Source organism: Triticum aestivum, chromosome 4A (assembly GCF_018294505.1).
Source record: "Triticum aestivum cultivar Chinese Spring chromosome 4A, IWGSC CS RefSeq v2.1, whole genome shotgun sequence".
In the NCBI taxonomy this organism is placed as follows: domain Eukaryota; kingdom Viridiplantae; phylum Streptophyta; class Magnoliopsida; order Poales; family Poaceae; genus Triticum; species Triticum aestivum.
Genome location: NC_057803.1, coordinates 97,252,148 through 97,264,198, shown reverse-complemented (window position 1 = coordinate 97,264,198; position 12,051 = coordinate 97,252,148). Strand labels below are relative to the sequence as shown.

The window sequence follows — 12,051 nt, the reverse complement described above, 5'->3', positions numbered from 1 at the left end:
CGAGGAGGGAGCAACGGTGAGGCGGCGGCGAGCTTAGTGGCGGTGGAGGCGCGGAATAGAAGCGGTTGGGGCTGAACTTTCACTCTCGTCAAGGATAGAGGGCCTTGTAAAAGAAGGGAGAAATCCTGGATATATGACGGATGGGGACGAAATATGCAACTGTTACAGGACTTGGTCGGGACAATTTTTTATCTTTTTTTAGGGGGATAATTTTTTATCCTGGTCATGTAAAACGGCGGTTATTTTGCAGAAAGATGCGATTTACAAGATGTGCTAGAGATGGTGCGAATCCCCTTTGTGTTCTTTTGTTTTCGAGGTAAATACACCCGAAGTCATAGAACTTGCACGCGATGATCAGTTTGGTGCATAAACTTGTAAAATACATGTTTCCGGTCATCAAACTTGTACAAGCGTTCATATACGATCACATTTCATGTACACGGACGTATCCATGGGCTATGTGGCATTCCAGTGTGTCCAGGGCCCATTGTCATCCGCTGTAGCATGTAGATCTGCAGAGAAGCCTTTGGCTTTTTTTATTTTCGTATTAAGCCCCTAAAAATAAAATGAAAAAACAAGCAATGTGGGGTCTTGAAGCTGCAACGTGCCCTAGTAGTCATACGTGGACAACCACCAGACTACTGATCATTCATGTCTATGTAGCATGACTAATTTCTGTATCATATAAACATTGACTGAAAATAATTTTTACAAGAAATGTAACATGGAAAAAATGAGCACCGTGGCTCAACCATGTGACCTTGTGCTCAAGGTTAACTAACATTACCACTGACAACACAACACGTCCAGATATAAGAAAACAATTTATATTCTTGTGTTTGTGACATTCAAAAAATATTTATGTGTTACAAAAAAGGTACGCGGCATTTTAAAAAGTTTCAAAAACTTGTATTTGGAAAAATGTTAATCAACACAACACGTCCATATTAACATTTTTTCAAATACAAGTTTTGAAACTTATGTGTATTGAAACATATACTCCATGTGATACATATATCTTTTGATGTTTTAAATACTCCAGTATACATCTATGTTTTGATACACATATATTTTAAATACTCCAGTATACATCTATGTTTGGAGTATTTAAAAAATATATGCTTAATACTTTTTAAGTGTATGATTGGCATTTTTTTCAAATACAAGTTTTGAAAAGTCTTGAAACTTATTTCAACTATGTTTTTAACATTTTCGGATGGTACGAAACATTTTAAAGCTACACAAACTGTTTTATACATTGTATAGGCATTTAAAAAATGTCATGACCAGTTTTTTTGGAATGCATGAACATTTTAAAATGCAACGTATCATTTTTAATTACACAAATGTGGTTTACAATGTTTATTTTTTTTAAATGTCACACGCCTTTTTTTGTAACACATAAACATTTATTAAATATCACAAACACAATAATATAATTTTTTTTCTTACATAGAACAAGAAGGAATAACAACATGAAAAATATTTATCCCATTTGATATGTTGTATTGTCGAAGCCCGGTGGTAATCTTAGTTAACGTTGACCACGAGGTCACATAGTCGAGCCATGGTGCTCCCTTTTTTGGGGTTACATTTCTTGCAAAATTGATTTTTCGGCCGTGTTATATGATATAAAAACTATTCGTGCTATCTAGACATGAATGGTCATGGTTTGGTGGTTGTTAACCCAAGCCTAGTAAGGGGCATGTCCCTAGTTTCTAACCGAATCATCCCTTATTTTTCCATTTTATTTTAGGGGCTTTACACGTAAATAAAAATTATTTTATTTTAGGGGCTTAATAAGTTAAAAAATAGGTGCATAATACGTAAATAAAGAAAAAGCCTACAGATCTACCATGCGTGGTGGGCTTACAATGGGCCCTGGCCATGCTGGCATGCCACATAGGCCATGGATACATCTGCGTACATGAAATGTGACCGTATATAAACGTTTGTGCAAGTTTGATGACCAGAAACACGTATTTTACAACTTTGTGCACCAAACTGACCGTCACGTGCAAGTTCTATGACTCCTAGTATATTTACCTCTTTTTTTTCCTTGAATGCAAATCCCCTTTGCGTTCGGTTGTTTACTGTTGCGTCCACGACGATAGGCAGGCTTCCCCTCGTGGCGGCGGCGCAGAAGCCGTGCGTCTGTTTGGTGCGGCCGTGAGAGAAGGGACGGAATCCGCCGCCGTCCGGTCCGTAATCCGTGGCGATAAAACCCAATCCCCCGCTGCCCCGGTATCAATCGCGGCAGCATGGAGTCGGGAGCCAGATCAGAAGTAAGGCCAGACGAGGAAGGGCCGGCCCCGGCGGGAAGCAGCAGCGGCGGCAGCAAAGTGTACCACGAGAGGCAAAGGATGCAGTTCTGCCTCCTCCACGCCCTCAACAACCTTATGCAGGTGACCCTTCTCCTCTCCTCTCTTGCTTAGTTGCGCTACTGTGTTCTTGTCTTGGTTCTCGAGTAGCTGCACTTGAGAACTTTGCGTAATCCTAAGTTTAGTAATTGAGTCCAATCAATTAGATTCTATCTCTCGTGCTTTCTTGTTCGCCTGATTATTCCCATCAAAGGACATCGGCAGTCAGTCAGCACCCGCATCTGCGAACTAAGTAGTCAAATTACTCGGCATGAAACTACAGATTGTTGTAGTGGCGGAGCGTTGTGCCCTTGGTGGGCATTTTTTTTTACTGTGTGATTGTTTCCAACTTGTCACAACTTAGGCTGTGGTGAAATATCAGGGCATATTGAGAGTATGTACAGATCTTCCTTCTCGGTAGAAAGAGACAGCAATTGAGGTCACTGTATCGACTATTGGCCCATTGAGTGGGCACTGTTCGTCATTAGTTATGTCGACAAGTTTATGGGTGGGTGTGGTTCACCCGTTTTGCAGCCCTCTGTCCACCGAATACAATGAAGGCTTTGCCAGTTGTGCGCGTGAATCATGAATTGGTAGCTGATAGGGATAGAAACAAATCTTTTGGTCTTTGTCAAGTTTCATAATGACGTTTCAAATTGACGTTGACATGAATTTGGGGAACCAGGCAGTGCACGCTTGCAGCCGTGTGAGTGCAAGAGGCCAAGATCGCACGCTTAAGCTGCTATCTGATTGGCTTTCATTTCTTATCATCTAATCAGTAGGAAAAAATATCACAATAATTTAATCCTCGGAGAGGTAACTGGTTGGCACTTTCACTCATCAACATATATACAGGTGGCATGATCTTACCATGCACTTCATAGTCGGTCTCTTTGCTCTGACGCCACCTCATTTAATCCGGGCTTACCATGATTATGTTTTGTGTGGTTCAGGAAAAAGAATCGTTCACCCGAGCTGAGCTGGATGGGATTGCTGAAAATCTTGTTCTTACTGATCCAAACAAGGAGAAATGGACTCCTCTATCGCTGATTTGGAAGCCCCACCACAATGCATTAACAGGGAACTATGATGTAAATGTTCTTATCGCGGCAGTAGAATCTAGAAAGAAGAAGGTAGTTTGGCATGATCATCGGAAGGGAGCATCTTCGATTGATCTGGATGCCGAAGCGCTGGTAGGTCTGATGATCAATGTACCCGTGAGGAGGTTGAGGGGTCTGTGGACCGGGAGGCATTGGGTGGCAATTCGAAGCATTGATGGCATCTGGTTTAATTTGGACAGCGATCTTCCGTCGGCCAAGCAGTTTCAGTGCAAAGAAAAACTAATTGCGTTCCTGGACAGCGTTCTCAGTCAAGGCGGAGAACTGATGATCGTGCTCCAAGACGAATGATTGCACTGCTTAAGATCTCAAAGGCTACAACAATTGGCTTCTCCTCTGTGATTTATCCGTTGCCCATATTTCCGAATTGGCAATGAGATCACCTGCGTCTGCAATAGCAGCTTCTCTGAAACTCTCTGATCTTTGTGAGAATCATGGTGTGCCTGTAGGAGTTCGGATACATGGAATGATAGAAGTTTTCAGTTTTCTGAGATTGTGTATGCAGAGCTTAGGAAAGGAGAATCTGTTGCGGCAGTGTATATGCCTTTTTTTTGTAACTGAAGTGTATATGCTCTGTGGAAAACTATTTTGTGAGCATTGCTTTGACGTGTACATTACATCTTGAACCATTTGGTGTGAGTTTTTTTTTTAGTTTCTTGTGTGTTTCTCCTGTTGGTCGTGTACTGTTAAAATGATCGACAGTGGTAGAGCTGCTGTTTAAGCCTATTAGCACCTCTTCTAGTTGGAACTGGGAAGCAAGGCCGGTAGTTTTGAAATCTATAACTTGAAATCGAATGGGTTAATGCATTGGGAGTTTAGAGGGCCCTTGCAACAACCTTGTTGAACTGCAAAAGCGTCTTATATTTAAGAACAGAGGTACTAATTAGTAGAAACAGATTGATGCATTGGGAGTTTAGAGGGCCCTTGCATCAACCTTATTGAACTGCAAAAACGTCTTATATTTAAGAACAGAGGTACTAATAAGTAGAAACAGATTGATGCATTGGGAGTTTAGAGGGCCCTTGCATCAACCTTATTGAACTGCAAAAACGTCTTAAATTTAGAAACAGAGGTAGTAATTAGTAGAAACAGACTAGCAGTAGGACTGAAATGGCCAAATTTCAAAGAACTTTGTAATGTACAGGAACTGCATACAAGCGGCCGGTCAATCATCCGTAACTGTGGACATATGAGTGCAGCAAGCCACACAAGCTCGCAAGCTGCTGCTGAGTACAATGTACAAATCCTTCGGTTATGTATAACAGTAGACAGGGCAGCAAACGGAATGCCTGGCTGGATAAACGCCGCCTACCCCGTTCTGCCCGTCTTCTTCTGCCAGTACAACGTCGCGGTGCTGTAGTGCTCGTTGCGTATCGTCTTTGAGGCCGTTCTCCAGTCGCAGTTCTCCATCTCCTCCCTGGCAGCCCTTCCGACCGACTCCCTGAGGTCCTTCGACGAGAGGAGCTGCTCGATCTTCCTCACGCACTCGTCCAGATCCCCGGGTGTGAAGAGGAAGCTGGTCTTGCCCTCCTTGTCCTTGGGTATTATATCAGGTATGCCTCCGGCGCGAGCAGCGACAACCGGGACTCCAGAAGCCATGGACTCCAGCACTACTTGTCCAAGGGTCTCAGACTCTGAAGGCATTGCAAATACGTCCCCACTGGCGTACGCTTGCGAGAGCTCCTCCCCTTGGAGCATTCCGGTGAAAACTGCAGGCATGCCTGTGAACATTTTTTCCAGCTCAGCCCTGCCAAGACAAAACAGATGGTGTAAACGTCCCCAGAATTGAAGAGGAAACCAAACGGGGTCAAACAGATGGCCGAGCACAACAAGTTGGTTATCACTTGCTCAGTGCTCATTGCAAATAAAGCATACCATGTTCTCATTTGGTATTTAAGCATTGTTATTGTTTGAGGACATGTGGTACATTTAGTTACTGGCTGCATTATCTTACTTGCTTAGTCCAGAAGTATCTTGTTCAGTACTACCCTGAGTTTCTAATACTGAAGAAACAAACCCTCAGGCGAAACCATGTATACAATTAACTCAAAGAAACAGAAAAGGAATACTAATCCGCAACTTGTGAGAAGGCCATCTTCTCACAAGTCAGTCAGCAGTGAAGATATGCTTGGCCACTTGAGACTTGGCACGTATATGGCATACGTTCATCAGCAAGTAAGCTAACACAGCCAATATTTTTAACAAATATATGGTTTGTGAATTAGCATATACTCCCTCCGCCCCAAAAGTTGTACTAAATCACCGACACTTATTTTGGGACGGAGGAAGTACAACTTTGTACTAAATCAGCGACAGTTATTTTGGGATGGGGGGAGTACGTTGGAAGGGTGAAAAGATAAGAATAAAGTTCTCCAGATTATGTTCTTTCAATACCGGGTAGTTGCTGATGAACGTAAGCACATATGTCATCAGGTTTGTGTCTTACTAAAAACAGCAAATAGTTAACAGTTGGACAAATGACTCACCTGTATGGTCCATCTCCAACAAAAGCAATTCTTACTCCGGGGAGCTTTTCCATAACTCTGTATTAACAATTCAAATAAGTAAAGCACTAACAATACAGAAAAATGACACTCGTGTAGCAAACACATACTCTACAGATAGGAAAGGTTTGCTAACATGTAGTGTTCACTTTGTTACAAAAAGATCAAGATAGCAGAAGTAATATCCTGAGCACGCTTGAAGCTAAAATGCTACATAGGGACAGCTGATAAAGTTGATCATACAACAACAACAACAACAACAACAAAGCCTTTAGTCCCAAGCAAGTTGGGGTAGGCTAGAGGTGAAACCCATAAGATCTCGCAACCAACTCATGGCTCTGGCACATGGATAGCAAGCTTCCACGCACCCCTGTCCATAGCTAGCTCTTTGTCGATACTCCAATCCTTCAGGTCTCTCTTAACGGACTCCTCCCATGTCAAAATCGGTCGACCCCGCCCTCTCTTGACATTCTCCGCACGCTTTAGCCGTCCGCTATGCACTGGAGCTTCTGGAGGCCTGCGCTGAATATGCCCAAACCATCTCAAACGATGTTGGACAAGCTTCTCCTCAATTGGTGCTACCCCAACTCTATCTCGTATATCATCATTCCGGACTCGATCCTTCCTCGTGTGGCCACACATCCATCTCAACATACGCATCTCCGCCACACCTAACTGTTGAACATGTCGCCTTTTAGTCGGCCAACACTCCGCGCCATACAACATTGCGGGTCGAACCGCCGTCCTGTAGAACCTGCCTTTTAGCTTTTGTGGCACTCTCTTGTCACAGAGAATGCCAGAAGCTTGGCGCCACTTCGTCCATCCGGCTTTGATTCGATGGTTCACATCTTCATCAATACCCCCATCCTCCTGCAACATTGACCCCAAATACCGAAAGGTGTCCTTCCGAGGTACCACCTGGCCATCAAGGCTAACCTCCTCCTCCTCACAGCTAGTAGTACTGAAACCGCACATCATGTACTCGGTTTTAGTTCTATTAAGCCTAAACCCTTTCGATTCCAAGGTTTGTCTCCATAACTCTAACTTCCTATTTACCCCCGTCCGACTATCGTCAACTAGCACCACATCATCCGCAAAGAGCATACACCATGGGATATCTCCTTGTATACCCCTTGTGACCTCATCCATCACCAATGCAAAAAGATAAGGGCTCAAAGCTGACCCCTGATGCAGTCCTATCTTAATCGGGAAGTCATCGGTGTCGACATCACTTGTTCGAACACTTGTCACAACATTATTGTACATGTCCTTGATGAGGGTAATGTACTTTGCTGGGACTTTGTGTTTCTCCAAGGCCCACCACATGACATTCCGCGGTATCTTATCATAGGCCTTCTCCAAGTCAATGAACACCATATGCAAGTCCTTCTTATGCTCCCTATATCTCTCCATAAGTTGTCGTACCAAGAAAATGGCTTCCATGGTCGACCTCCCAGGCATGAAACCAAACTGATTTTTGGTCACGCTTGTCATTCTTCTTAAGCGGTGCTCAATGACTCTCTCCCATAGCTTCATTGTATGGCTCATCAGCTTAATTCCACGGTAATTAGTACAACTCTGAACATCTCCCTTGTTCTTGAAGATTGGTACTAATATACTCCGTCTCCATTCTTCTGGCATCTTGTTTGCCCGAAAAATGAGGTTGAAAAGCTTGGTTAGCCATACTATCGCTATGTCCCCGAGACCTTTCCACACCTCAATGGGGATACAATCAGGGCCCATCGCCTTGCCTCCTTTCATCCTTTTTAAAGCCTCCTTCACCTCAGACTCCTGGATGCGCCGCACAAAACGCATGCTGGTCTCATCAAAGGAGTCATTCAGTTCAATGGTAGAACTCTCATTCTCCCCATTGAACAGCTTGTCGAAGTACTCCCGCCATCTATGCTTAATCTCTTCGTCCTTCACCAAGAGTTGGCCTGCTCCGTCCTTGATGCATTTGACTTGGCCAATATCCCTCGTCTTCCTCTCCCGGATCTTAGCCATCTTATAGATGTCCCTTTCACCTTCCTTCGTGCCTAACCGTTGGTAGAGGTCCTCATATGCCCGACCCCTTGCTTCACCAACAGCTCGCTTTGCGGCCTTCTTCGCCATCTTGTACTTCTCTATGTTGTCTACACTCCTATCCAGGTATAGGCGTCTGAAGCAATCTTTCTTCTCTTTAAGCGCCTTCTGGACATCATCATTCCACCACCAGGTATCCTTATCTTCGCTTCTCCTTCCCCTGGACACTCCAAACTCCTCCGAGGCCACCTTACGAATGCAAGTCGCCATCTTCATCCACACATTGTCCGCATCCCCTCCTTCCTCCCAAGGGCCCTCCTTAAATACCCTCTCCTTGAACACCTGAGCTACCTCCCCCTTGAGCTTCCACCACTTCGTTCTAGCGACCTTGGCACGCTTATCCCGCTGGACACGAATCCGAAAGCGGAAGTCAGCAACCACCAGCTTATGCTGGGGTACAACACTCTCCCCAGGTATCACCTTACAGTCTAGGCACGCATGCCTATCTTCTCTTCTCGAGAGGATGAAATCAATCTGGCTAGAGTGTTGGCCACTACTAAAAGTCACCAGATGTGATTCTCTCTTTCTAAAGAGGGTGTTAGCTACAATCATGTTGTAGGCTAGAGCAAAGCTTAAGACATCTTCTCCTTCTTGATTCCTGATGCCATAGCCAAAGCCCCCATGCGCCCCTTCAAAACCTGTGTTAGATGTACCCACGTGGCCATTGAGGTCTCCTCCTATGAAGAGCTTCTCACCAATCGGTACACTCCTAACCATGTCTTCCAAGCCTTCCCAGAACTCCCTCTTGGTGTTCTCATTGTGGCCTACTTGCGGGGCATATGCGCCCGGATGTAGTGGAAAATGAGCAAGGGTCTTCGCATTTGACTCGACGAGTGTGAAGGGTAAGGAAGCTAGCCGAGCCTAGGAGGATTCGCTTAGGTAGCTGGAACGTAGGGTCTCTGACAGGGAAGCTTCGGGAGCTAGTTGATGCAGCAGTGAGGAGAGGTGTTGATATCCTTTGCGTCCAAGAAACCAAATGGAGAGGACAGAAGGCGAAGGAGGTGGAGGATACCGGCTTCAAGCTGTGGTACACGGGGACGACTGCAAACAGAAATGGCGTAGGCATCTTGATCAACAAGAGCCTCAAGTATGGAGTGGTAGACGTCAGGAGACGTGGGGACCGGATTATCCTGGTCAAGCTGGTAGCTGAGGACTTGGTTCAAATTGTCTCTATTTCTAATAATGATGGTATATTCTGTGTATGGGAAAAGCTAACCTCTTCAGAAAATCCAAATTCTTTTCACGCCCAAAACGGCCCACGTGAATTATCAATGGTTTTTCTGGTTCACCACCGCTGACAGGAGACGAAAAGAAAAATCAATAAGCATGTGTGTTGTCTTCTTCAACTCTTTCCTTGTTGAATTTGAAGCAACAGGAGATACCTCAACTTGATCCGCATTTCATGCCTCCGAAATTTAGGATGGAAGCTTTCAGAATCAACACCCTTGTTCCAAAGCCGTACTCTGTTTGCTGCAGAGGCAAGTGGGTATGGTTAGGATAGACGAAGGGTTGAAATGTATAAATAGTGATTTGTTTTGATTGTTTAACCTGGTACTACTTTAGCAGTTTCAAAGTCCTCGGCAATAGCTACTGAAGGAACTAGAGTAAGATCTGCAGACCTGTGGAGACATCCTTTGAAACAAAATAAGAATGTCAGCACAAACTAAGTGAGAAAGATCAGTTTTATTTTATTCTCAGCTTCGCACTTTTGTACAGAACATAATAGAAGTGATGACAATGGGCTTACTTATAAGACTCCATGTGGGCCCAAGTAACCAATTTAAATTGTAACCTGGTAAGTACCTGGAAGGCGTTACAAGAAATCAATTCAAAAGTGCTAATCTCTTAACAACACTGAACCAGCTGACACCTAGCAGTGGAAAAGAAACTCACGCTGGAAGATGTGTGTGATAAGACATGACCAATGGAACTGAAATCATCTTTGCGATAGCAAGGGCGCCAAAAACCTGAAATCACGATATGTGGTAATGAGAAACCACAGGGCAAATGGCAATGAATGCATATTGAGTTTTCGACAGTTACCATAACTCCAGGTGAAGTAGCATGGATTATGTCTGGCTTGAACTTTGACACGGCAGAAAATATTCTGGGGCTCAGTGCCAACGAAAGTGGAACATTTTGGTACAATGGACATGGAAAGCTGAAAAGGAGGAGTTTAGGAACCGAAGTACATGCAAAATAAAGAAGTTTTCCACAAACTGAATCCTGACGACATTCCAAATTTAGAAAGTTGGCTAGGAAAAATACTTGAAAATAAATATAACAACCATTTCACAATATATCTAGCAAATGTTGTAGTCAGCATGGCAGTTGATTACAGGAGACTCCTCTGCAAATGTTTCACCATATTTCCTGCGTTTTGTGCTTTCAGCAAAGTAGTTTTTGGAATCGTTTGGTATTTCTGGAGTGGATTGATCGCTGAGGTAGAGGGTGACGATAGTTTGTGTTGGAGGATTACCTCCACGAGCCAATGACCTTTGCTCCATGGAACTCCTCGGGAGCTCCTTTGTGCGTGGTCACGACCAAGACCTGAACCGAATAAGCAGGCGTCAATTCCGAGGTAGGACAACGATCTTGAAAACAGTACAAGTCAACTCAAGGTCAAGCAGCGACAAGGTTGGTAACAAGGATTGGATACCTCATCGCCCATCTCTCGCAGATGCTTGATGAAGTTCTGGAACCGGTTCTTGTAGCCGGAGATGTAGCTGCGACACAGCAACAAGGAAAAATGCATTGACTCGGGAGTTCTCGGTAGATCAAAGACGCGTCAAATTTAACAAATCATGCATCCAGCGACCCAATTGTGCACTGCGGCGCGCAGAGCGTCTCGATCTGATCTGATCCAATCTAGCATACTACTGTAATCCGGCAGCGCCTTGTGCGTCAACACTTGGGTTGGGAGGAGGAGGAGGAGGAGGGAGACTGACGCGAAGGGCGAAGGCTCGACGAAGAGAGCAATGCGATGCGGCCTGGAGCTCCACTCGGCGTCCGCGTCCTCCACCCGCAGGAGCAGCGGCGCCGCCATCTCCGGAGCCTGCCCCATCCTGCTGCTCCGCTGACCCGCACCAGCGCAGCCGACCCCCCAGCTCAGCGCGCCGCCACCGCGCGAGTTATACCCCACCGCCGGGCCGCCGTGGCGTGCACTACTCCTCCCAGCCGTGCCGTGCCCCCTATCCTTCCTCCACGCCCGGCCCCCGCCCCCCGCCTCGCCTTGGCGCCCACGCTGCGAGGCGGCGACGCGTGGAAGCAGCAGCACGCGTGCCGCCGGCGCGACCGGCACCGAGGCGCGAGGCGACGACGACGACGACGTGGTGGACCGGGCAGCGGCCGCGGAGAAAACGGGAGGAATCGGGGCGGGGGAGGTCGTACAACGGACGGGCGGAGACGGGGGGGATGGAATGGAGTGGAATCGAATCGGGTCCCTTCTCCCCCGCGGCGAGGCGTGGTGGACTGACGACCTGGTGGCTTGGCCTGGCTTGGCTTGAGGTGTGTGGCTTTGCTAATCGTAATCGGGGAGAGAATAATTGCCGAGGCCGTCTGAGCCTCTGAGGCATATGCCTTTCCCTGCCGCGCGACAGAGACCGCCGGGTTTTGCTTCGTGCCGTTGCGTTGTGGTCAAACCGGCTAAAAATCTGAAGAAACGTGAAACAAATCAGAGCCGGCTGCCTGCCAGGGCTGGCAGCCAGCACGGGAGGGGAGATGGAATGGGGAATGATTGAGGTTCTCGAGTGCTGACGGGCGACGACAGCGGCCAGGTGCGAACACGGTTGTCCAGCCTTGCTCTGCCCCCCGCTGCCAACGGTCCCCGATGCCTGCACCACATATGCGTCGCGCATTTGTGTTTTTCTTTTTCTTTTTGCGCACTTGTGTTTTTCTATTCTCGTCGTGTCGCATGCAAGCGTAGAACTCTACTAGTCTGAGATGGCCCTGTAGGTGCTTAAACTCCTAGTATGTCTAAAAAAAAGG

The 12,051-nt window shown here is 46.0% G+C and overlaps 2 protein-coding genes across 2 annotated transcripts; one reads left to right on the top strand and one right to left on the bottom strand.

Moving 5' to 3' along the window:
- The first annotated feature begins 2,078 nt into the window (after positions 1–2,078).
- On the top strand, positions 2,079–4,127 carry LOC123085377 (josephin-like protein). Its single transcript, XM_044507005.1, has 2 exons — positions 2,079–2,405; positions 3,314–4,127. The coding sequence occupies exons 1-2, from the start codon at positions 2,262–2,264 to the stop codon at positions 3,767–3,769; spliced, it is 600 nt and encodes a 199-aa protein (XP_044362940.1). The 5' UTR covers positions 2,079–2,261; the 3' UTR covers positions 3,770–4,127.
- A 451-nt stretch (positions 4,128–4,578) lies between these two features.
- LOC123085376 (sulfoquinovosyl transferase SQD2) lies at positions 4,579–11,677 on the bottom strand. The gene is made up of 11 exons (XM_044507004.1): positions 11,013–11,677; positions 10,724–10,790; positions 10,544–10,614; positions 10,108–10,225; positions 9,958–10,031; positions 9,812–9,867; positions 9,613–9,696; positions 9,447–9,534; positions 9,281–9,358; positions 5,965–6,021; positions 4,579–5,225 (listed from the first exon to the last, which is right to left on the bottom strand). Exons 1-11 carry the CDS (start codon positions 11,126–11,128, stop codon positions 4,787–4,789), a joined length of 1,248 nt encoding a protein of 415 aa, XP_044362939.1. The 5' UTR covers positions 11,129–11,677; the 3' UTR covers positions 4,579–4,786.
- Between the last annotated feature and the right edge of the window lie 374 nt (positions 11,678–12,051).